Below are 25,833 nucleotides of genomic sequence, written 5' to 3' on the forward strand. Positions count from 1 at the left end.
TGTCAGCAGGAGTGCAGCTGCAGCCACACCATGTGATCAGGACGATGTGCCCGGCTCAGCCGCATCAGGACACTCGATGCTCCCTGCCTGATGCACAGCCATGGAGCTCCAGCTCCCTGCAGCTAGCACAGCAGGCTGAGGAAAAAAGCTCTGGCTAGGCAGTTCCACAGCTCTTACACTCTTTGCACAGCAGTGTGCAAGTGAGACAATCCCTTTTTTTTGCTACTGTGCTCCCTTCTCATTTCCAAAATGTACTTCTAGTATGTTTCAGCAGAGAGCAGATAACTTCTGATCAATCACTGCTATACAAAACAATGACCCCACTTCCTTTTGCTCTCTCTGAAAATGAAACCTGGACTTGGTGGTTTAAAATATTACTTGTCATAATGAAAATAATTAAAGAGAGAACAGTTTAGCAATTCCCTCTGTAAAGTCCACGGTTAAGAACAATTTTGCCCTTTTATGTATGAAATGACACCATAATATATATTCTGTAAGAATGTACAGTTTTCTAGTCCAAGCCCCACACTGAAAGCCATCCCTTGTGGTTACATTTTAGGCCCACCAACTCATGCAGGAAGTTGATTTTCTCACCAACATTGTCTTCCCATTTCCTGGTGGGCCAAACAGCAATAAACCACGTGCAGGAGCTCTCAGACCTGTAAATAACTGAAAAGGACATCATCATAAGTTATCATCAAAGACCTGAATATAATGTTACTTTACCTTGGCAAGAAAATGGTTTAAGACTGAGGACACTGGCTAGTACTGATAGCAACAGTAGCAGTGAGTGCCACAACAGTGCAGGCTTTGAGAGAACCACACTCTGCTACTAACTTGACCTAATGCACACCACTATTGTTTCCCAAGCAGCAGCTAAATTATGTTGTAATTGTTCTGTGCCTGGATGCACTGTGCAAGCAGTTTAAAACACTTTCCACAAGACAGACTAGCCTATCAAGTTTAAAGCATCAATTCCAGTTAAAAAGGGACTAATGAAGGTGTACAGTAGGAGAGTTAGTGTTCTTAGTAATTCCATATGGAACTGCTCCTTAATCTTTCCTTATTAAATGAAACTTGAGAAGACAAGCTTTCAACAAAATTACTTAAAATATTACTTAACAACCACCTACTCTCTCTATGCTACTGACAGTCATCTCTCTCACTTTGCACTAGATTCATCTTCCCTACTCTATAAAATTGCTCCCACCACACCTAGTGCAAGCAAGTCTACAAATTCTCACAGAATACATAACTTTCAGTTATTACTCTTGCCTATTTTCTCTAGCACTTTGTCTTTACCCCTTCCCTCAAAAGTTTCAGAGTTTCTCTTTTGGTCTCATACTCACCCCTCCCTTCCAGCTTCCAATAATTCCAATAAACAAGCAAAAGCAATAGGAGGGTATCTGTAAACAGCTCTGTCTGCAGGCATTTCTTTCCACAATATCCTACAAATAGCTCCATTTCTAGTGTTATATTTCTGATCTGACTGACCAACATGTGTTTTCTCTTATCATTTCATCATCCACAGCATTTTGTTTGTGCTTGACTCTGATCCCTAAAAGTAGTCACCCAGCTATTCACTAAGTGAACACTCCATGGCTTACCACAATGTACATTTTTTGTCTGACTTCTTTTGTTTGAAATAATTCTTGCAAAGTTCCACCATTTTCACACAGCCCAGATCAGATCTGTAACTTTTTCTCACCTTGACCATTACCTACAGTTCAGCTGCACTGACATTTATTACTGAGAGACACAAAGCTTTTCAAGTTTTTGTTAACAAGGTAATTATCCTTAACATGGTCTGAACTGCTAGCATTTCATTAGCATCTAACCACTGAAATGGTTTCAACCAATGTTTCCTGCTTATGTACCCCAACTTTTGCTCTCCTATAAAAATACCACTGGCTCGTTAAACATGAATTTGAGTTGAAAACTCATTAAGACTAAAACTGAACTAGTGTTAATTTACTAAGTATCCCCCTACAGTTGCCACATCTACTGTGCTCATTTATAAGGAATAAAACCAACCCTCTCTACTTCCAAGGAAAGTTTAAAAATTCATGGGATTCTCTGTCCTTATTACATCTCACCCTACACCAAGGTCAGGCCCAGTGCAATATGAGACAACCTCATTGAAAATACCATGTTACTGGAAAAGCCACTCTAAGCCTCCCATCTCCAAGTCCTTCCCACCCAGCTCACAGTGTTGGTGTCACTGAACAACACCCTTGACATGCTATTGCACTGTAGTAACAGAGATGCTGTAATGACATCTTCCTTTTGCATAACATCTGAGCACACACATTTGTTGCCAAAGCTTTTTTCTCCTTACAGCTCATATTTCTGTGATGCTATGCCAGGTTTAAGGTTTCTTCTCTATGCTGCTTCAAAACCAGTAGCTGCATTAAGGGGAAAACCACAGGGCAACTCCAGTCACCTGTCCATGTAACAAATGAGACACACTAGCAAACAAAAAGTACAAACAGCATTTTTTCTTCAATAATCACAGAATCACAAAGTGGGACTGGGTTGGAAAGAACTTTGAAGATCTGCTTCCAGCTTCCCTGTCATGGATAGGAACATTTTCCACTAAAGCACACTGCTCAAAGCCCCTTCCAATCTGGCTTTGGACAACTCCAGGATGGGGCATCCACAACTTCTCTGGGGAACCTGTTCTAGTGTCTCATCATCCTCACAGTGAATAATTTCTTCATAATATCCAAATCTAATCCTACTCTCGGTTTGAAGCCATTTTCCCTTGTTCTGTCACTACCTGCCCTTGTAAACAGCTCCTCACCGCTTTTCTTTTAGGTCTCCTTCAGGTACTGAAATAATGCAATAAGGTCAGCCTGGAGCCCTTCTCTTCTCCACACTTAACAACCCCAATTCTCAGCCTTTCCTTACAGAAGAGGTGCTCCAGTCCCCTGATCATCTAGCTGTTCCTCCTCTGGACTTGCTCCAACAGGTCCATGCCCTTCCTGTGCTGGGGACCCCAGAACTGACACAGCAATCCAGGTGGGGTCTCATGACAGCATTGCAGGAAATCATTGCATGCAATTTCCTCAAAAGTACGGCAACTTTTAGTAAGTTCAGCTGTAGAAAATGACCAATTTTTTTTTTCCTTAAAAGTAGCTCAGAATATTCCAGCACTATGCAGACTAGGCCTGAATTTAAACAGTCACAGTAGTTGAGGTACCATCTATGATAAATAAAAGTCTAAATTATCAACTTCCATACAGCCAAGTAAAGAGGAAATCTGCCCTCAAATGTTATATATATCAGTGTATTTGGTTGTTCACTACACTTCTTTGTATCCCTTCCATCTGTGAATAAAATATTCAGTGTTTGACCAACATCCTCACAGTGAGGATGACCACAATAAGAGTAACATATTTCCAAACAGAGAGTGTCACAAGCTAATTTACCTACACAAGCCTCTCCCATTTCACCCTTCCAGTTTGGGGCTTTGTCCCTTACATGGCCATACAGGGTTGGAGACACAGCTATAGCTATCTGGAACAGTCAGCCTGACAAACAGTGAGAATTTTTGTTTGTTTGCTTTTGCTGTTTGTTTTTTTTTTTTTATGGGGTTGTGGGGGTGTTGTGGTTTTGGTTTCTTTTAGGGGTTTGTGGTTTGCTGATTTGATTTGGGCATGGGTTTTTTGAGGGTTTCTGTTTTTTTTGCTTGCCCTAGTCACCTTCTGCAACATCGATTAACCAGAAGACAAGGAATTTCATGGCAGTATTTTACACATAAATCCTATATTTCCCTTTTGCAAGATGGCTAGGACCCCACAGCTACTCATAGCTGCATAATCAGTAAAAACAGGATTCAAGAATCATCATTTCATGTGTGAAGCACAGCACATCTATTTCATCCTGTCACAGATTGACAACAATACCCAGTTGCTTACCTCAGGTCTAAGAGAAGGAAGGATAACAATTTCTTGCAAAGCTTGTTTAGCCAGTTCCTGCCCTGCGATATCATCAAATTTGACAGCTGGCCCACTAACAAAGAAATGGAATACTGATTAGTCTAACAATGAGATACTCTTTTTCAGCTGCAGCTGACTAATTTAATGCATTTGACTATTTATACAGAACCCTTTTGAGAAAATCCACAATTTATATTGTTAAGTATTTCAAAACATTCTTTTGCCAAAGTAACAATAATAAAAACCCAACCAAAAAATCCCCAAGAAAACCCAACAAAGTAGAAATACTAATTTCATTCCAATTGGACCAAGATTGTACTGAATGCAAAACTGATTTACTGGATTGAAAAGCCTTCTTTTCTTCATACTCACCTATCAACGACTTCATTTAGGATAAGATTAGCCAGATTGCTGTCCACATTTCTAAATATCTTAGTGTCTTTCTTTTTTCGAGGAGCAGTGGTAGGAGTAGAAGGCTTATTTGCTCTGCTATTTTTAGGAGCAGCCTGGACAGGGGGAAAGAAAAAAAACCCCAAACCCCCAGATTAATACTTTGAAAGAGTAGTGTTAAACAAAGTAATATCTACATCTCATTTGCTCCAGTAAAAAGCATGTTCACAAATACCCAATGTTCTACTGCTGCATTTTGCTACGAATCATACTGTCATATTAATCAGCCATAAGTAGGCTATCTTAGAGTCCAGTGGTTAAACATCTTTGGTTTGAGGTTTTTTTGTTTGATAATTCATTTATTTAACTACAGTATTTCCCCCAGCATACCCTGGAAATAAGCATCACAAAGCATTTCAGGTTCTCAATACCTATAAGCAAGAATTTCTACTACTGTTGTACTTTGTAACAGGCCACTTTTAAGTCTTCATATTATAGCAGCAATAATGCTTTAGCAGAACACTTAGGTTCAGTCCATTCTGCTCTTTATTCCACTTTACTGGGTAACAAGGATGGAAGGGAAAAAGATAGGTCAAAAGAAATGCTGTAATTTTCTGTATTCTTACTGTAGGACTTCTGTGCTTTAGTTCCAGCCTAAGTATAATTTGCTTTTCAATGTGGTTGCAAAACAACCTGTGTGTGCATGCATGCTTTGGAAGAGAAGAACATGTAGGGGGAAAAACCTTGTAATTCTGGAATAAGAGGTTTTCCCCTCTAATCTTTTACATACTAGAAGTAACATTTATTTTTCTTCTAGGTAACTTTCATTCACTTCCCATGCAATTTAAAAAAAGTAGTATTTATTACTGTGATTATACTTAAAATCCTTTTTCCCATGCACCCACCTGATGCCCTCCAATTTCTAAAATCCACTCTGCAGCATACCTCAAGAGGCCTGGCTAAAAATTTGGAGTTTCAGTTTTTTCAAAAACTTTCTGCTGCTACAATACTGCAATTAAGGCATTAAATCCAAAGCTTCTTCAGGAATTTACACTTGATTTTTCAAGTGTATGCTTGCATATTTATCCTCACTATACCTTGTGAGCTGAAGGTGTAGGATTAGGTGCTGGTCTAGACACAGATGATGATACCCCACTGTAGCTGGGCGTTCTGTGGTGACCTGAAAGGCCTGTGGATCCAGTTTTTGCAACAGTCTTTGAACGAGGAAGGGAATTACTCGTGTGGGTTAGGGGGTCCTTCTTTTTTGGAACTGCTCCACTTTCTATAAAGAAAACCAGTGTTGTAAGAACATTTGCAGCAGTCATACTTTACCATCAACTGCAAGTAGAAGATAGAATTGTTGAAACATGTAATACTGCATTATAGAAGAACAACACACATTTCTAAAGAGATTTAGTGTTTTTAAGGGGATATTGACTGCTGTTTTCACCTACAGATAAAATTCAAATTTTTAGTTCTCAAAATTAACCCTAGTTAGCCATCTTAGAAAAGTCAGAGATAACTTAGTCCCGTTATCAAGGGAAGAACACCACCTACTCCTTACGATGCAAAGTCCTCTGCTGTCTTCTTTCCCAAGAACTCTTAAAAATAATCATCAGACTATCCCCCAAATTTCAAGCCTTTAGATTCTGAGTATTGATTCTTTAAGTGATGTTAGCAGGCTAGTCAATTGGATGCCAGTTAACATTATCTAGCACCTTCCACACAGAAGCTTCACCAAGGCATTTTAATCTGGAAAAATTACAGTAGTAGTTATACTTGCAAGTGACTGTCAGGTGTTTTTTCTTTCAACTTGCTTCCACTTTAGCAATCTTGTGGTGTAAGTAAATTCTGAATGGACCAGTCTGAAGCAGCTTACTTTCCTACATTAAAAATTAAGTCAAACTACATTTAAACATCACCAGACATTCCACTCACACTACTTATTCACCTCCATGATGAAGCAGAAAAGTCTCAAATTAGGTGACAGATAAACTTGAAATATTGGCCACAGGCCATCAAACTAGAAAGAGTCATTCTGGTTCAGAGTAAACAAAATAGCACTTGATGTTTACATTCTCCATATGGGATACATGGTAAAATAAAGTTCCTTAGCACAGAAATGACAAGCGTAAAACATCAAATCAGAGATTAAGAGGTAAGAAGGTGATACAGCAAGCAGGCAGGTTGGTCAGGCTGGTTAATGATTAGAGCATAGCTTCAGATTAGGGTACTTTTTGTGGTGGGAATACACTACTGGAAGCTGTCTAGTACAGTACTGTTGTTTGCAATGGAAACTATAAACACTGTCTTATTTCATATCCTTTTGAAAGGATTAAGGAGTCTTTTGATTAGGTAAGAGAAATAGGGCATCAGAGGTAAGGAAGCTCAAAATAGATTTGAGCTATTTCAGTGTCTTCACTAGGATTGTAGAAATTTGCAACTCAATTTGACCTGCTAGTCTTAAGGAACAGGCCAAAGAACTCTGATTTTTAAGGAAATTAGTGACTCTAAGAAGAATTTTTAACTTAAAACATTGCAGTTCAATGAAAAATACTTTAAGAAATAAACCTCATAATTTTAAATGTTGTGTTTAAAAAACTCAAAGAATACTTCAGTCAAACAGTATTATGGAAGGATCAACTAAGTACTGCTATGTTCTCAGCCTCTTTAAACATACTACAGGACCTAATCTCTACACAGCCTGCAGATAGCCTTAACAATTCAGTGAAAAAGTTTCTAAAGCCCTTCTTTAGTCACCAATCTATTCCTTTTTAGAGTTACAGAAACTCTGCTGGGGTCACAATAAACAGTGCAGATGTATCAATATGCAAGAAACAAGGCAACTTGACTAATATAATTAAGTATATTTACCTGTAATATGTTTCTTCTTAAAAACAAATGAACAAACAATAAACAAGAAAAATCACCAAAACTGGCTACTGTGACTAAACCACACACAGCTCCAAAGCTGGATCCAATTATTTAGACATTCCTGCACAGGAATTTCCAAGTCAAAAATGAGGTATACTTACTAACTTCCAAGTTCAAAGAGCAGTATATGAATCTGCTAACATATCTAGCTACTCAGCACTTTGACTGGTCCAATTTAATCAAAAGGTGGCATGCAGGTTGGTTGGGTTTTTTTTAGCCCACCTCAACCTCATTTGCACAGCTGGCTTGAAGTCAACATGGGAAGGCTTCAAAAACCAAAATTAGTTTTTCTCCATGTCCTTCACCCTAACATGCTGCTCAATTACCCCACTCTCCCAGAACCACTCCCACACATTGAGAACAATACACAGATACTGCAATTTTGAAGGTCATAAAATTGCACAGGTAAGGAGTATTTCAGGAAGCTGGAAACAGATGGGAGAAAAGAAGGGAAAAGAGACAAGGTTTAATTCAAATTATTATTTACTCTAACTGCACCTCCAGGACCCAAGACCTGTAGGTTTACATGTTTTGTTGTCAGTCCTCAAGGGTAGCACATAAAGAAGCACTGATGAACAGCTCCAGAACAGAGCTGTTTGCTGAATGTCAATTCCAGAGGGAAGCTTCATTTTATATACAAATTTTCATTGAAGTAACAAATAAAAATGTTATCAAATCATTCAGAATTACAGTTTCTATAAAGCTTATCTATTTCTAAAGCATGAGGTGTTTAAGTGAACATCACACATCAGTCAGCTCCTACTGTTCCACTATGCAAGACACATATTTTGCTGAAAAACCCCCCCAAACACATTTCTTACCCATTTTTATTTGTTATCTACTGAAAGTCTGGAAATACACAGCAAGTGACTTTAATGGCTTCATAATATCTCCAGCAGCATTTTGCCAAATGTTTCACTGTTCTGCATAAAACAATAAGGAAGTACCTAAAATATGTTCTAATCATAAAGAGACACCAAGGAATTGTTTCAAGTGTATTTGAAACACTGAACAGTTCAACTGTCTGCTTCATACATACTTATAGAATGGTAATAGATGCTTAATCAGTTTGATTTTACTCTCCAATTCAGGACAGAATAATTTACTTCATAGCTCCAGGCCAACACCACTGGATTACACAGACATAATAGCTGTCTGGTCCTGAAAGCATCCCTGCAATTTTCATCTGCCATCCAAATACACACACAACACAAATTACAAACAAGCAAGTAGAAAAATTTTGTCTGAAGTTTTCTATTGGCTAAATTGTGATAAGATGCAGACACAGGTGCCCAATTTCAGACTTCCTTACAGAAAGAATGTTATAAGTTATTATATAATATAGATACTTATTATGTTAAACTGGCTTTAAAGATAAAGTACAAATATGTTTGAAAAAATTTAAGAGAAGCTTGATTATATTAAATACCTGGAAATAAAAAAAAAAAATCTTAAAATTATTCAACTGTAGCTCATTTATTTAATATAACAACATCCTTTATATTTCCAAAAAAGCAAACCCATTGGTTTTTTTTCTGCACTTAAAGTAAATTAAAGCACATGTCAATAAACAAGTTTCTACTAGTCTCTAATTTCTTAAGCATCCAAAATAAAAGTTTAAATTCAAATTAACAGCAGCAATTCCAGCACCGCAGAACAATTTCCAGCCTTCAGTTGTGACATCTTAAAAATCATCAGGGAATATTCCTCAGAAATTCCCTACATATGCCTATTGAGAAGTAAGATAAAGGGACTAAGACAAGTTATTGTACATGGTCTATGGACACTAAGTTGGAAGAAAAAAATCTACCAGCCTAAAATTATCTGTAACTTTATGTATGTCATTTCATTTAAAAAAAAACAACAAAACCAAAAAACCTTAAATTGCTGCTTTAAACTTGCAGCAATTGCAAGACTGATTGTTATTCAGGATCAGCATTCACAACAGCCCCCAAAATCGCAATTCTTCAAAAATTCAATTCAGATTTTTCAAATAGGTAGATGCAAGTAATAAAAGCTATTTAACAGAAAGCTCCAGGAACTAAGAAGGACATGCTGCCTGTTTTCAGTGGTAGCACAGCTACACAAGCCAGGAGTTGCAGCTGCTTTCCTTTCTGAACTGACAGATCCAAATTAGTCAAAGATCTGCTTTTGTCAAATTATGCTGTTAAAAACAATATTATCACTACTTGTTCTTTCACTCAGGGAACTCCTTTGAAAACTTCAGTATTAAAAATAGAACTTCTGCACCATGACAAATACTGCCAGTATATGCCTACTATTAAAGACATACCAGCAACTCCTTCCATGTGAAAAATGAGAAAATACTAGCGAGCTGCACAGTATTCATGTTGAGGTAATAGAAATGTAATGCTCTGTCTGGCCATCCTTCATGCTGGCATTTACACATCAAATGGTATACACTGGAATTACTGTAACACTAAGTATTGTATGACAAGTAAATGAGTTCATAAAACTCAAACTCTGCCTTTGGCAAGACTGGCATAATCTCTTTCCCTAGCTTGTTAAAAAAAAAGAAAACAACAATCCACAATGAAAAGGAAAACAACCACATTTAGGGGGGAAAACACAGGTAAATTGTTTAACATCTTATTTAAAACTACTATGAGAAGAAGGATGATGAATAATAAATTAATATTATTTCCAAGTACAGGTTGGGTTCAAGGCTACTTGTTATTACTCTTTATACAAGTTACTGCATAGCCCTCTGCAACTGAAGGGGAGGTGATACTACTGCCATGAGGTCTTGAAAAACCTCAGCATAAAACTGGAAGATAAACTTCCAAGAAAAATCTCTACCTATTCATGTAAGTTTGGGAACCACAAATGCTGAAGACAGGGATGGGCAATCATTTGTGTTAGAATCAAGTAAATTGGGCAGGAAGGCTGACACAAATAGTGTCTTGAGAGAAGGAAGAATCTCAAATCAGTAACACTTTGGAAATAGAAAAAATGTGCAACATAGCTGTGAGAATAGTACCTTACTCAAAATTATGAAGCAAAAACATCTGTAAAGACTTTGGCCTTTAAAGGCAAATAAATTAAAGCAATGTAATTTTAGACCAAATGATAGGGGAAAAGGTACTTTGTTTATGTTAAAACTAAGAATGACCATGTATCATACTTCATAAAATCCTTAACTTTTAAAAAGCCCAACCTGATTAGGCAACAGGGCAGGTTAACACTTGCCACAGATAGAAAACTAAGCTTATGCCAGAGCCCTGTGGCTCAATACCTCAGAAATACCTCTACCTTCTCAGATAGAGACAACAGCCCTCTTATCTGAAGTAGCCTGCAAACTGATTTTGTAGTTTTCTAAGAAACCCTGCCATCTACTTTGTGTTTTTAAATTATTAGAGCTGTCCATATGAAAATATTGTTTTACATGTATAAAGGAAAAACAACAGCAAGATGATTAACAGATTAAATCATAACCACCTATTTGCATTGCTTTTAAGAAAAAAAGTGTATTACTTATAGAAATCACTCCCTCATCCCACACCCCAAAAAGACAGAAAAAGCAAACACAAGAGCATAGGCACCAACCATTTCAGAAATCCAGATGCCTGCTAATAACCACACTGGTACTATACCAGGGATCCCACAGCTGCAAACATTCCATACTTTGGGTAACCCTTGGACTTGCACAACTTTACACCTTGTTAATGGACACAAAAAGTTCATTTCTGCTATATTAGTAAGTTTGGTTCAGTCTTCTGGGAAAGGATTAAAACAATGTTCTTCAACAAAATGCAAGAGCTGCTGTCATTCTCCCCTCATTTCAATTGCATCTCACTTTCTTGATGTAAAAACCCCAAAATTTTTAAGTTGCTCAATGCATATTCACAGTATCATAAAGGAAAAGCTAATTATTGTAGGCACAACGTATAACCTATATATCCAACACTGACACTTTCTACAACAGGTTTAATGTAATTCCTTGAAGAATATTACATGAGAATTATTTTCCAAAATCTTGCCTTAGTAAATAGATTTGAATTCTAGGACAGTCATTTAAGAGAAAACTGAATACTACAAAATAAAACAGTGTTGTCAAAGCCATGGAAAGGATGGAATGTATTTTACACAAAGCCTTTAAAAACAGAAACATAAATAATTTTATTTTAAAGCCGGTGGGGCCAGAATACAGCATTGCATTATTTTGCCTTGTAACACACCAGGAACTGAGAGACATCCCCTCAAGAGGTGCTGGTAAAACCAAACCCACCTGACTGGAGATGTCCATTGCGGCATGCCAGGTTAGTACTGTCATTATAGACCTCCATTTGCGGCTTGGAAATTTGCAAAACTGCCTGCAGCTTCTCTACATAGTAGAACAGAGGGGAAGGGAGGAAAAAGGACAAAATAAACAAACAAAAACCAAAAATGAACCAAGAAAATTTATGTATGTTGAACACAGAAATGTCAAGTTTGGCTTTGTTATAGTTAAAGATAAAAGGAATATTTCTATCTATTCTACACATTCAGCAAATGTGTAAGAAAACTCTGTTAGTATGAGCATGACTGAAAACAGCTTTAAAACTCACCCTCTGTGGCTGAGTTAATTACAATAATCTTTCCAGTCGAGTGATTGCAGTTACTTCTAAACACAATGTTCAGGATTAACTCAATTTAATTTAATAAATATTCATGTAGATAACACATTTCTGAATGTCCTTCTCAAGGTGTTACTTTTGACCAGGTGCAAGGAGTCCTCACTTCTCTGCATAATAAATGTTCCACTTAAGTAGTAACAGCTAGTCAACATTTTACAGAAACCTTCAAACTTCAAGCAGAACACCATATACACATTACAACGATGCCATTTGACACCTCTGTTTGGATATTTAATTGCCTTGAAATTAAGTATAAAATTGTCATGCAAATTGTGTTCTTTAGGAAGATTAACAGAAACATCTGAATACAGTATTTATAAAGCCAAAGATTAAGGAGAAAGTAATGAGAGAAGTAATGAGAAACAGCCAAACCACAAGTCAAAGAGGTGTAAGGCTGCAAACACCAAAGAAAAGTTAAGTTCTCTGCAGTCCAGCTCCACTCCTGCTTTTCCCACTGCAGTTAAAAACCTCTAGGCCATACCTTTGGGTACCTCTCCCATCTTTATTCCACACACACCCCTCTTGTTTTAAAAACCAACCATGGTCTGCAAGGATGTAAGGCATACACTGTCAAGCTCTCTCATTCCCTCCTGCTTTTTTTCCCTTCTGCTCACCCCACAAGACATAACACTACCAAGAAACTGCAAGAGAAGAGATGCCAAGTAGAAAAGCAAAAGCAATGTTCTCTGGTACTATGAAAGCATATATTGCAAAAGCAGACAAATTCTACTGAAAATGTACACAATTAAGGTCATAAATAACCTGGCTGGAGGAAGAAGTGCCATTCAGAGCCTGCAGATGGTATAACCAACAAGCATGAACATCTCCTTCCTTAGGGTTCTTTACCTGTTACAGATCTCCCCCTAATCTTTCTGTTTTGTTCCTTTCTTCGTCCTGCTCTTCATCACTCACTGCTTAGCTTTCCTGAACAGTATCCTTACACTTCATAGTTAAAGTGATGCCTTAATAACATTTAGGTTCATCAAGATGTAGCTTGGAATGAAAACTTTTTAGTTACAGGCATTCATGAAAAGCTAAAACTCAAGATTAGAATGTGTACACAAAGTTTACTTCATTTTAAATTCAAGGCTTTGAAGAGACAGAGTGAAACAAAAAAATGTCAGTCACACAAGAACAGCCTACAAACAACCACAAACCCTGCAACTTCCCAGAAGTTACCCTCATAAGCCTTCCTCTCCAGACAGGTAAGGAAAATCCCTTTGGCAGGACTGACTGCAGACAGTGCACTACTTTAGTGAACACAGCAGTACCAAAGGAGGAGCAGAATGGTCTACTCCCTGCCCAGTGCATGCAAAGAACATTCAGAAAACTTAGGAAACAAAATTAGTATTCATAGACTTTGAAGATATTAGATAATCAGCTGAGTTTTGGAAAACATTTCTGAGCTTAACAAAAGAAAAAAAAGAACAACTTCCTAGTGAGCAACCATAATAACATCAATTGGCTGGTGCAGGAGTTCAGGAAACGCTACTTGCTTCAATGCTACAATCTGACACCAGGGTTCTACTACAATTACCAATGCTTAGCTAGTTCCATATATTCAGGAACTGCAGCCAAAGAAAAAATGTAATCCAACTGTTGCCCAGCTTCAATTCAGAGTCCTCTCATCACATTACCTATCAACATTTCATTTCAGTATTGCACATGAAATTTCAAAAGGCAAATATATATCATCTTTCTTTAGGGACAGTATAGCTGTAGGCTCCTCTGGGATATCAAAAATAAATTGAGCTTTTAAATATTATTCCAGGGAATTACAGGATACCATCATCTTCCATTTAAATATTTTCTCCCTATTTTTCCAGACACTGACAGAAAGTTCACTGATTCTCATTCATTATTTCACTTTCATGACACAACACTGACATAAACCTACCAAACAAACAGCACTGCAGCCACTACTTTATTCAGGCAACACTAGAGCTTGAGTTCAAGGAAACTAATTTCTACTAAAAAAATGCTACCCTGTAACATAAGCCTGAAGCAAAAAGCACCATCTCCTCCAAGAAGTTACATATTCCAAAAGGTGTCCATTGAAGACTGTACCTACACAGGCAGAATAGAGGAATATCAATACCCTCCAAAGAGGATAATGATGACAGATATTTGAATTACGTGTCACATAACACTCTTCAACCAAAATACTGGAGCTACACTAAATACACAGGAAGGCACTTGTGACAGAAATCTGTGCCCCTACATTAAGTCTCTCTGAAATGAGATAACACAAATTGGTAAAAAACATAAATAGCATTAGAATTGAATAGTGCTGCACTGGCCATTACAGCCATCTATCTTTAGGAACAACAAGCTGCCAAGCTCTGTGTGTCAACTGTAGAAAACAAATATCCTCCTGTCACTCTAAATATAAAAAACTTAATGACTCTAACGTGGGTGATCAGTCATCCAGTGGAGACCGGGTGTGTGAAGACCATCAAAGAAAGATTTAACCACACAACTAACACACCCTAAACCATCTCAAAAACAGGGAGCCACCACCAAATCAAATGGAAGAAATTACAAGTCCCCTGACAGCTTGCACAACCCAGTATTGTCAATGGAAGCCATCAAGTCCCCTTGGGTTGACCTGAAACATACCAGCAGTCACTTTAGCTTTCAGACTGTGTTACAGGACAGCTTCAAACAGAGTAAGAGACATAATTTAGACCCAGGATGAAAACAAGGCTCAAAGTAGAAAACCCATCATCCACAGTGGGTAGCTCCACCCTCTTCCAACATTGGAAGGCATCAGGGGTGTGATCAGACATCACACTCTCACCAGCAGTGTCCAACACCCCCATCAGTGGGGTCATGCAAATTAAAGGTATGTGTGATGTAACACAAGTGATGTACCAACACCTCAAAAAAAGCAAACCCTAAAAAAACAACAGCTCTGAGCACTTTCAAGGGACAGCTGTAATCAGCATGATTTAATTTTCGTTTTCTATGTACTATCCATGTAACCTGCTTGACTGGATGGCATTTGAGTTAGATAGTCTGCAATGTCATCTCCCTCTAGCAAGCAGGATGAAATATTTGGCACTATTGTCTGGTTTGCTTTATCCTTTCAGCTAATGTAATAAAGCACTTGCCTATTTTGACTTAAGGAAGGGAGAAATTCCACAAAGCAGACAACCCTTATGAGTTCAATTAATAGAAAAAAATTACTTCATTAAACTGTAATAGCTTCAAGAGCCTCATGCTTAATTCAACTACAAAAGGATCTTTACATTGCTCAAAAACTTCCAAATATCTGCTACTATAAATAACAGGCTAAAAGTGTGTTTAGAATGGCACATGGAATTCAACTCTATATTACCTTAAATTTCTACAAAATCCATGAAAAATTACAGACAAAAATAATAAAAAATATGCTGTCAATACTCCAAAGTTGGTTAGATGGCATAGAATATTACTCAAATAGAACCCTAATGATCAAACTTGTAGGGATTTAAAACCATTGAAATATCCCTCCAAACCACATCTTTCGTCTTCTTAAAGGGCACATGACTTCACTTGCTCCTTTTTATCCAAATTTTGCTTTTAGGTACATTGTATGAAGCACATCCTCATTAAAAATTAACTAGAACCTAGGCAAACCAAATCGTTAGACTGATAATTTAAAAATAAAAATAACATGATTTTACATCAACTAACATAATAAACACTATTCTATCTGTTTACCTTACCATCTGCACTCTGAATTAAGCAAACAAATAGCATGTGATCACACATTCTGGTAGTGAAGATGAATATACTTCAACTTCAGGGTTTTTTGTGAGTTTTACCCTTTGTTTCTGTCCAATCAGATCACAGAAATAAGCAACTTATCAACACTGCAAGCACTACTAAAGTAATACAAGCAAGGATGAAGCACTACCCACAAAACACAAACACTGTTGCTTCAAGCCATACCTTACCAAAGATTGTTACATGTAATCCCTTTCACTCCATTGCTCCCTAGTTCATATTACCTCTAGAAAGCAGCCTTTAACCCTAGTAAGTGGAAAATATCTTTTCTCCATATACTAAAACTGCATGAAGATACTAAAGCATAGAAGACAGATGTCTCTTTCACCTCCTGTCCCCTTATTTTTTTTTCAAAAAATATTAAAGACATTAGGAACTCAAGGGGAACAAAAGGGGCTCACTTCCTTGGGGTTGTCACAATTGCCCAGTCAATCACCAGCTAGGACCACAGAACTATGAGGTGTAAGAGGAGAAAAAAGCTCAAGTTTTCCCATCTGTGCTATATGCTCCTAGAAGAATGAGTTAATAGGACTGAACACAGGAGAGTGTAAGACTAAAGCTGAGATATGCAAGTTAAAATCAAGTACATTTGTTAGTGTGCCCTTGAAGAACAATTTAAAAAATATCCCTTATTTTACTTTTACTGACTGAACTGAAAGCATTTTCAAAGTTTTAAATTTAGAAGATGCACTACACAGAGCAATGGGTCTGTTGTTTGATGGGAGGATTTTTACTCTGTTAAGAACTTATATACAACATCTTAATAAAGCTAAAGCTATACAACAGTATGTTTCTGAAAAATGACTGTACCTTCTAATTTTAAAATAGAACGCTAGAAAATAAGAAAATTAGAATTTCACAACTTTATGGTCTACATGATATTAAAGAATTATTATTATCATAATAATTATTATTATTTACCAATAATAAGGAAAATTGTTAATATAAGTGACAGCAAAATCAACAGAATATGAAGTAGTTACACTTACAAGAAGCACACTTGGCACTCATGATCAGCAATATATCATAAATTTCACTACAGTACTAACAGAAAAATCCTGAACAACCTCCATTAGGAGTTAATCAAGACTTCCTCATTTTGTGAGTCAAGTGTGCTACGATATAAAGACTTCTCAGTTACTTTTATACCTGAAAGTGGGTCATGAAATTCCATTTTCAAAATCCATCAACAGCACTTACTCCCAACTGAAAATTAAACTAAAGAGACCCTACAAACATAATGACTCCTTCACTTTAAAAATCAAAGTAATATTTTAGAAGAATACATTAAATGAAGTTTTGCAAATAATGACAAACTTTCCAAAGTCATGAATTGTAACTGGTACCTAAAAGCTGCAAGCGATCCTTGGCCATTGCCAAATTTGTCATCATTTTAGATTGGAGACGTCGAGCCCGTTCACACTGATCACCTTACAAAGAAAAATCCACGTTAAAACACAATCTGGTAAATTAAGTGCTAAAATACTGATATCCAGCCTTCCCTCCTCCTCCTCCTCCCACCCTTATCTATTCCCTCCACTATGGAACTTCATTACAAAACTAATAAAAAAAACTCTAAAGCTTCCATTTACTCAAGAATTTAAAGTTAGTTGACACTCTGTGCTTCACAACGGTGCTTATAGAGTGACAGGAACCCAAACACTGCTTTGCATATTGTCTAACATTTCATGCTGACCTAAAAAGTCCCTTGTCTCTGCATGTCTCTGAACAGAAATCAAATAAAAGATTTTTGAAAAGCTTGAAAAGTGACTGAGAGGCAAGTACAATTTGAAAAAATTCATTTTGGCAAAATTAACAGATTTAAATTCAGTTGACTGTGTCCCTTTACGTTTCAAAACACGTGGAATTAGACATTAACACCACTTTCTAAGAAATATTGTCTGTTCAAGTCAAGGTTTTTTTTTTTACACTGGGCAATTTATAGAGGTTATACCAAAATGCCATTGGTATTGCCCCCTAAGTAAGATCACCACATAATTTTTAACATAGATGAAAGAATAAATAAAAGCCTGCAAAACCACTTAGAGGTTTAGGTTTGGGGCAGGTGATTTGGGTTGTTATTATTACAATATTATTTTGAGGACAGAAATTTTCAGCCAGTCCTTCACTACACCTGTATTTCTATGGTACATACCTGCTTCTAAACTAAAGGTTAAAATGTTTCCAAATAGAGAGATGGCTTTCTTCCTTTGTTGGAAATGTTCAGTTATTTGGCCCTAAGTTATTCAGAAACACAATGTCAGGCCATTCCAAATTGGGGGTTTCTTTTTAGATTATACTGAAGGGAATAAAAAACTCTGCATAAGTGAGAACATGAACTGTCAACTTCAGCAAATCAAATCCAAACTCAGTATTTTGGCACTCCCATTATATAAGAAATCACATGTTTTACTTAACAGTGTTCATGAACTCCTTATGATTTTGTAGAGTCTGAAAATATTTGGAGCAAGATTTGCATGTCATATAGACCAGAATATTAAGGCGGAACAGAGAAAAGGACCAGTGTTCACCTACAGCTAAAACAGGAATAAGAAAGATCCTTATAAAATAATTCATACAGCAGGCTGCTCCTAGCCCCTACCATATTTAGTAATATTGATTTCTCACTTTAAAGAAGCCATAAACCAAAATCAGTTCCACAAAACTCAAAACTGGCTTACCTTGACCAATTACTAAGACAGCTATTCCTTTTTCCAGTTCTTCAATTCCTTTCTTATACCATTCAACAGCTTGTTCCTTTTGTCCTGCTTAAAAAGGAAGTGAGCCCATTATTTTCTTGAACGAATTAAAGCTTAAGAATGGTTCTAAATAATGCTACATAAAACAAGTAAGAGAGAGGAAGAGATATTTGAGCAAAAATCCTGTGATTTAAAGGAAGTCTTAAAGGGACACTGTCAACTTTATAGCTATTTAAATATCAAATAAGCTTTTCTATTAAAAACAGGTGGTACACCAGCCTCAAATCACTTTTGCCTGTTTCAAGAATAATTCTTCATCTGCCTTAAAGAAATAAATCCACCCTCCCCCCCCGCCCCCCAAAAAAGACATGAAAGCTCACCTACACATATTCACTCCCAACATAAAAAGTGAAATTAGCAGTTTTTACTTCTGGAACATCAACTAGATGTTGATGTTCCAGAAGTGCCTCTTAACCTTCCAGCGACAGCCTAATAATAACACTAATAATACCCAAAATAACACTAGAAGCACAGAAACTCAAGAAGAAAAGCAACAAGTCTAAAACACTACATGAGACAGATGAGAGACACTTCTCCTCTGGTTACCTTTTGTCAGGGCAGCTCATTTGTCATGAGGGCATTTCTTTGTTTATGTTATTATGAAACTGCTGTATTACAGATGTGTGCCAGCTTTCACATGAAGCAGAACACAACAGAGTGAGAGCTCACCTCCGTACCAACCATGTCCTGAGTGGATATTGCAGCAAACACAGCCCTGACCATGCCTGTGCCTGCCCTAAGCCATGTGACACCATGCCTGCAAGTCAACCACTGAGCACCCATTAATATCTACTTCATATTGCTCTCTTTCCATAAATACTCTACATTAAAAATTAATATGCCTGCATACTGAAAAAATAATTTTGCAACATAATTATATCACACTAAGCATGCATTTCCACAGAGGAATATAACAAATTAGGTATTAGGACACAAAACCTGATCAGCATTAACAAGCTACTGGTGGTAGGAAAAACTAAAAATGCCTACAATGAAAATTCAGATATGATTACCTTATTTTAAGATAATAATGTTTCACAAAACTATTCCTAAGTGCCAGTTACCAGTGGTTGTGTGCTTCTACACTCAAATGTTTTGAATCTTTTGAAAACTTCAGTACCAAACCTATTTTCTAGCAAATTTCAGTGTTACTAAAAATATTTCAATGAATTTTTACAATACTCTTCAGGGTTTTCTCTTGCTCCTCTTCAGATTACAAAAAAATCCCTTAATAATAACATTTGGCAAGTTCCCCTGTGCAGGTAATTTCATGCTTTGTTCCTCTTACCACCACAAACCACAGACCACCTGCCTATAGTCATGAACACCACACGCTTTGGGAGTTAAATCATTACTGCCCTTTCCTCACCAGCCTCATATGTCCTGACTGTTGAGGACAAAGCTAGATAAATTAAATCACCCAAGGTGAGTGCCTTCAATCCTCTCTTTACACTTTTTCTTTAAGCTGCTTCTCTCTACCACCCACACAAACAGTTTCAACTGCAGTGTAAATCATAAATCTAATACTGATCATAGCTAAATAAAAATCTGATTTGAGATGATTACAGCCACCTGTGCTAAGAAAGCCTGAACAGCTTTGTTATCTTATGGGCAGCTGCAAACATGCCAAGGTCATCATTAAAATTTCACTTCCAGCTTTTAACTGGACAAAGTTTCCAAAGCACAATACCACACCAAACTGTTTGCAAAGGTTGTGCTCCAACTCCACACAGAATGGTTGACTAGTTCTCAGTGATTATGACATTAAAAATAAAATAAATGCCATGGTCCTTGGAAGTTGCTGACTTGCTCTATTGGCTCTGGCAGAATGGAGCTCATTTTCCTCAAACAGCCCCAATGGCACTGTATTTTGGATTTGTGACTAAAACAGTTGATAACACAGAAATGTTTTATTTACTGCTGAACAGCAAAACCTCAAGGTTTTCTTTTTCCCATCTAGATCCCCAGTGAGTAGGCTGAGGGAGTACAGGAAGTTGGGAGAGGACACTGGCAGGATGACTGACCCAAACCGGCCAATGGAAGATTCTGCATCATACAATATAATGCTCATCAATAAAAACCTGGCTGGATGAATAACTGAATGGGGGCTGTCTTCCAAGGTAATCATTGCTTGGAAAGATTTCTCATCTTTTTTTTTTCCCTCACTTTTGCTCTTCCTATGCTCTCCCCTGTCCCACTGAGAAGAGTAAACAAGCAGCTGTGTGGATGCTGAACTGCTTGCAGAGGTCAACACACCACATGTGCCTTCTCAGGAAGAGATATTAAGCTTAATTGTGAAAATACCAAAACAAGAATAACTGCCCCACTAATTCAGAAACATAAAAAATTACCAGAAGTGCTATCAAAATTACTGAAGCATGCAGAGCTCCCACAACAGCAAAAAAATGCCACACAACTAACAGGCTATTAGACAATTCAGAAATTCCAACCATTTCACATACTATGTCTAACATACAGTTTTCTCTTTGAAGATATAAAAAGCTTGTTTACAGATAAAAAAAAAAAATTCAAAGTATTCTGGAAAAATCAGATAAGCAAATAACAAATCTATGTATTAAAGGGAGTTCTTTCTTAGGGGAATGTATATTGCAGTTGCAGGGCTGTAACAGTTGTGTAACTGCTCACATTAGCAGTGCAGCTAATTAATGTATCATCACCCTAAAGACACCTACAGAGAAGTCCATTATTAATATTTGTATTTAAGGGCTTACCCTCTAAACCACCAACAGTTAGAGGTCACAGCAGTGGAACAGGTCCCTGATAAGGTAAGATTTTGCCACTCACAGAGCAATCACCAACAACACCAAAGCTTTCAGCTACCTCACCTTCTTTCATGCTTTGTTCCTGTGACCCTCAGCGCTCCCTCGCTGTACATCTGTGCTGAACTAACCCAGCTGCACATGGTGCAGGTTTTTTTTCTCTCCCAGAGCACACCACTGCCACTCCCAAACTGTCAAGGCAAAGGAGGACACATCCCATGCTTTTATGGTGCTGTCAGCATGCAGCCTCTGTTGAAGGCCTGCTCCTGTATGCTTAATCTCCTCCTCTTGGATAGCAGTTTCATTAGAGCACAACTGAAAGTTCAGAATAAAGCATTCTGACTTTTCCTGAGAATTTTAAACACCAGCACAGCATGCCCCCAAAGCCTACCTTTTGCATGCTGACACAATCATGCTGCTGCATTTAGAATAAATGATTAAATTTAATTCAGTATCAAGTATTTTGTAAAAAATCCTCACTCCTCTGTTTGATTTCATTGAACCCTAAATGCTCTCCTTAAGGTCTTCTCATCACACAGTGGTAGGTTTTTAGGCTTTTAAGAGTATGCATGTCAAACAGTTTAAGAAAAACACATTTTAAGAAACTGCCTAAATACTTAAAATAAGTATTTATTTCCTTAAAAGTCACACCACTCCAAATGGGCATTCTGAGGGCCAAGTAACCTGCAGCCTCGCTTGAGCACTCGCATCATTTGCCAGGCAGTGCACTGTAGGACACATCCTTATTATTGTCCTTGCTGCTTTTGTTGTCCAGCTGGCTTGGCGAAGGCTAGTTACAGTCACACACCGGCCCGCAATTTTTAACCACCTCACCCAGAAAAAATTGAGTTTTTGGGGAGAAATACAAGCACTTGTCTTGCGAGGGGAACGAGCCCGGGCCGCAGCTTTGAGATCCGACCCGCACCTGCGGGCTGCGGCAGGGACGGACCGGGCCGGGGACCAAAGCACCGCCACCGCCTGCGGGCACAGCGCGGCTCACCCACGGGCACAGCGTCCGCAGCCCCCCGCACACAGCCCGGCTCACCCCCCGCATTTCTCCCACGAGCGGGTTTTGTGTGCTCTCAGCCGAAAGCGGTTCCACGGCCCAGGGCCTTGCCGGCCTCCCCCCGCACCCCGGGGCAGCCGCGGGCGCTCCCTCCCTACCTGTCTCGTCCTCGTCGATGCGCAGAGCCATGGAGATGCACTCGAAGGCCCGCTTGTGGCACGCCCGCACCGTCTCGGGCGCCCCGCCGGGCTCGGGCGCCTCGCCGGCCCCGGCCCTGCTGCCCTTGGCGGCCATGAGGGCGCCGCGGGAGAGGCGCTCGCAGAGCCAGGCGAAGAGCAGCCCGAGCTGGAAGGCGACGAAGCGGAGCAGGGCGAAGGCGGCGAAGAGCGGGTACGAGAAGTAGTACAGGTTCCGCTTGTGCGGGGACGCCGCCGCCGCCGCCCCCGCCGGCGGCACGGGGGGCGCCGGCCCGGGCGGCGAGGAGGGAGAGGCGCCGGCGGTCGGAGGCGCGGAACTGGAGCCGGCTGAGCCCTTCTTCTTCCCTCGGCCGCCCGGAGAATTCATTCACCGCCGTCGCCATAACCCGCTGCCAGGGACTGACAACAACCGGCCATGGCGATGGCGGCGGCGGCGACGCCCCTTTCGGCCGGCCCAGGGGGAGGGACGGGGGGCGGGATGCGGGCGGCCCGGCGGGGCGGGGGGAGGCGGCACCGCCGCTGCCACCATGGGTACGGCACCTACAGCGCCCGGCCTACCGTTCCCACGGCCCGAGTGGAGGGCTCTCAGGGGCGCTCAGCGCTGGGCCTGGAAAGCACAGAATGACAGAATCAGTGTGGTCGGAAAAGGCCTGTGAGATCAGCGAGTCTAGCCTTTGACCGATGTGAAACTGGACCGTAGCACGGCGTCCGGACCGGTCTTGAACATGATCAGGGACGGTGACTGTACCACCTCCTCCGGCAGTCCATTCCCTAGTTAAACAACCCTCTCTGTGAAGAAATTCCTTCTAGTGTCCAGCCTGGACCGCCGCTGGCACAGCCTGGGGAAATGTCCCCTTGTCCTTTCGCTGGTCGCCGGGAGAAGAGGCCGCCCCCCAGCTGGCCCAGCCTCCTTTCGGGGATGTGCAGGAGCGCAGACCGACAGCGGCAGCTCCAGCCCCGGCCGAGGCCGCCCAGTGCCGGCCCATGGCCTCACTGAGCGGACGGGCGATGAATAATTTACCAGGATTAGTTATTCTGGCCGGGATTGTGAGCCGCCCTTAGGCACAATGCAGCGCGGGCTCCTGGCGCCGCTCCCGCCTGCAGAGCCCGGGGAATTCCCTCGCTCGGAGAGGCGTGGAGCAGCCAGTCCCCGGCGGTGTCCCTGCCCCCGGGAGGGTGCTGCGGAGCTTTGTCTGCTCCGCAGCTCTGTAATGGCAATGACAGGCTGGCTCCTCACATGCAGGGAGCTAATGGAATTCACTATACATTATAGATAAAGCGCTCTGGAAGAAAAAAAAAATAATCTTAACTCTACTCCACTCTCCTTACCCAAAGTGAACATGGAGTTGTCGAAGCCCTTGACAATTATTTGCCCAGCCATAATATTTATTTGTGTTTCACCAAAGAGATAGATCCTCCAGCTCCCTACTCCTTTGGTTATTGCAAACCTTAAAAACGCTTTGGTACCTTTGGTCTAGCAATCTAGGGGAGGGAGGCATCCATACACCAGCACTTCTGTGCCTGCCGCTATGAGCGAGCACCTCCCTCTCTGCTCCGACCTTCCCACCTTTGTGGGTGCGTTGTCTGATCTTTTTCATCTTTGTTTTGCTTTGTCACACACACTCTGTTCTACAAATAAAATACGGAGTAATACTAGATTATGATAGATCATCTCTGTGCTGCACCCCTGAACTGCACACTGTCGCCCTGATTTGTAAATAATTTATTGTTTTGCATTCTTTTATGGAGAAGGAGAAAATTGATCGACTTGGTTTGTCCAGTGTCATTGGTGAAGTGGCACTTTCACCCTCCAATCCACTGTCACTTTTGGAAATCTATAAATGTTGAAGTCAGAAAATAAACTTCCCTTTTTTCACCTTGAGAACAACAGTGTGAGCGTGTCGTGTTGTTTCATGTCCTACAGTGACAGCACACCGGAGCTGAGACAGTCCCCAAACTGCAGACAGGTAATTCAGCGCCCAAGCAAGTTTCCCCCAGCTTATAGCAAGAAAGGGCAGTTGGTGGGGCATGTTAATTAAAAGGATACACCAAACTAAAATCACTACTGTCTGCAGTATTTTATTCATTCTTCCCAAATTACTATAAAACCACTGGGGTTTTTTTTTCTTGTTTGTTTATGCCTCATTAAGTTACTTCCAGTTGCCCCTGGTGATGTGTATTTATTTTCTTAAACGACAGAGTGGAGTGGTTTTCTTTTAATGACAGAACAATGCACAGTTTTCTTACTGTATGAAATACAGAATGTTATCACATATAAAATAACATACAAGCATATAGCAACTATTCATGACCTAGACCATTATTAGACAGACAGTGAACCTATTAATACTGAAAAAATGCAGTGATGTACATCAAGTCCTTTTTTACTGTGTTTTGTAAGAATGATTATGTACTTCTATTATGAAAATATTATCAAGTGTGAAAAACGCCAATCACTTTTTTTTTAGAATTTTAAAAGTTCAATATTAATAAAACGGTTATAAAAATAGTAATATAATTAGAGTAATAATAATTTGGAGAGTTTGGATTAGGACAATATGAGACAATAAAAACAAAGAGTTATGGACGTCCGGGTACCTTTTTCTGCACAACATAAGCCTGAAAAGGGGCACACGTTAACAGAGGATTAACCCTTAAAAGCAATAGCTTGTTGCATATTCATACACCTCATACATGATGCATAAATTCCATTCAAATACAGGATTCGGTCTGGTCAGTGTCAACTTCTTCCTCTTAATCCTGACAGCATCTTCAGGGCTGAGCGAGGCAGGAAGAAGTTCATTTCTTCTGCTAATGGAGCAATAAATTCTTTTTCTCTGAAAGATTCAGGTGTCCTGTGGCTGCTATCTCAGTGCGAGTCCTCTCTTTAAAAAAAGTATATTACGTAGCATAGTTTCTATTTTAATATTATGTTATAACCTAAAACTATATTTAACACATTACTTAAGAAAATTATACAGCATAACTTTCTAGCATAACACATCTAATATTAATTTTAATATTTGTGAAAAGCCAATCATAAAATACACATTTTTCACATCAAGTATGTTCCAGCCCACTCATGAATTTTCTTTTAGTATATGTAACTGTCCTTTAAAAAAATCTCTTATTTACTGATATAAAGTTTTAACAGATTTTATAATACCAAAGAACTTCCAGAAGCCTCAAGCAGTGTTAACACTAAGTTATTTCACTAACAAAAACCCACTTTCAGCTTCAGCAATGTTATTTTCCGTGAACACCACAGTGACCTCCTCAGACAGCAAGCCGCACTGATTTACGAGCATATTTCTGCAGGCAAACCCCCGGGCTGATTTGGAAGCGAGCACACCCCGCGAGTTTTATCCCGACAGGCGACAGAACTCTCCCGCACACGGCCCCGCCCCGCGGGCCGCGG

At 39.4% G+C, this 25,833-nt stretch overlaps 1 protein-coding gene and 1 long non-coding RNA gene across 6 annotated transcripts in view; both read right to left on the reverse strand.

Annotated features, from left to right (window-relative positions):
- The window catches only part of SPAST (spastin), a 38,630-nt gene extending 15,772 nt beyond the window's left edge, over positions 1 to 22,858 (reverse strand). For 2 of the 5 annotated variants that reach the window (XM_063151885.1, XM_063151889.1), the window contains exons 1-8: positions 22,377 to 22,858; positions 18,355 to 18,441; positions 17,020 to 17,103; positions 11,515 to 11,610; positions 5,429 to 5,613; positions 4,314 to 4,447; positions 3,921 to 4,014; positions 595 to 669 (exon numbers count right to left, since the gene is read on the reverse strand). In XM_063151885.1, coding sequence (XP_063007955.1) covers positions 595 to 669; positions 3,921 to 4,014; positions 4,314 to 4,447; positions 5,429 to 5,613; positions 11,515 to 11,610; positions 17,020 to 17,103; positions 18,355 to 18,441; positions 22,377 to 22,782 — 1,161 coding nt within the window. In that variant the 5' untranslated portion in view covers positions 22,783 to 22,858. The remainder of the gene's footprint in view (positions 1 to 594; positions 670 to 3,920; positions 4,015 to 4,313; positions 4,448 to 5,428; positions 5,614 to 11,514; positions 11,611 to 17,019; positions 17,104 to 18,354; positions 18,442 to 22,376) is intronic. The other 3 variants (XM_063151886.1, XM_063151888.1, XM_063151887.1) reach the window with 3 other exon arrangements.
- Positions 22,859 to 24,616: 1,758 nt separating this feature from the next.
- On the reverse strand, positions 24,617 to 25,793 carry LOC134416766 (uncharacterized). Its single transcript, XR_010027376.1, has 2 exons — positions 25,645 to 25,793; positions 24,617 to 25,300 (listed from the first exon to the last, which is right to left on the reverse strand). It is a non-coding gene; the product is annotated as an uncharacterized LOC134416766 (long non-coding RNA).
- Positions 25,794 to 25,833: the final 40 nt, after the last annotated feature.

Source organism: Melospiza melodia, chromosome 3, assembly GCF_035770615.1.
Source record: "Melospiza melodia melodia isolate bMelMel2 chromosome 3, bMelMel2.pri, whole genome shotgun sequence".
Taxonomy (NCBI): domain Eukaryota; kingdom Metazoa; phylum Chordata; class Aves; order Passeriformes; family Passerellidae; genus Melospiza; species Melospiza melodia.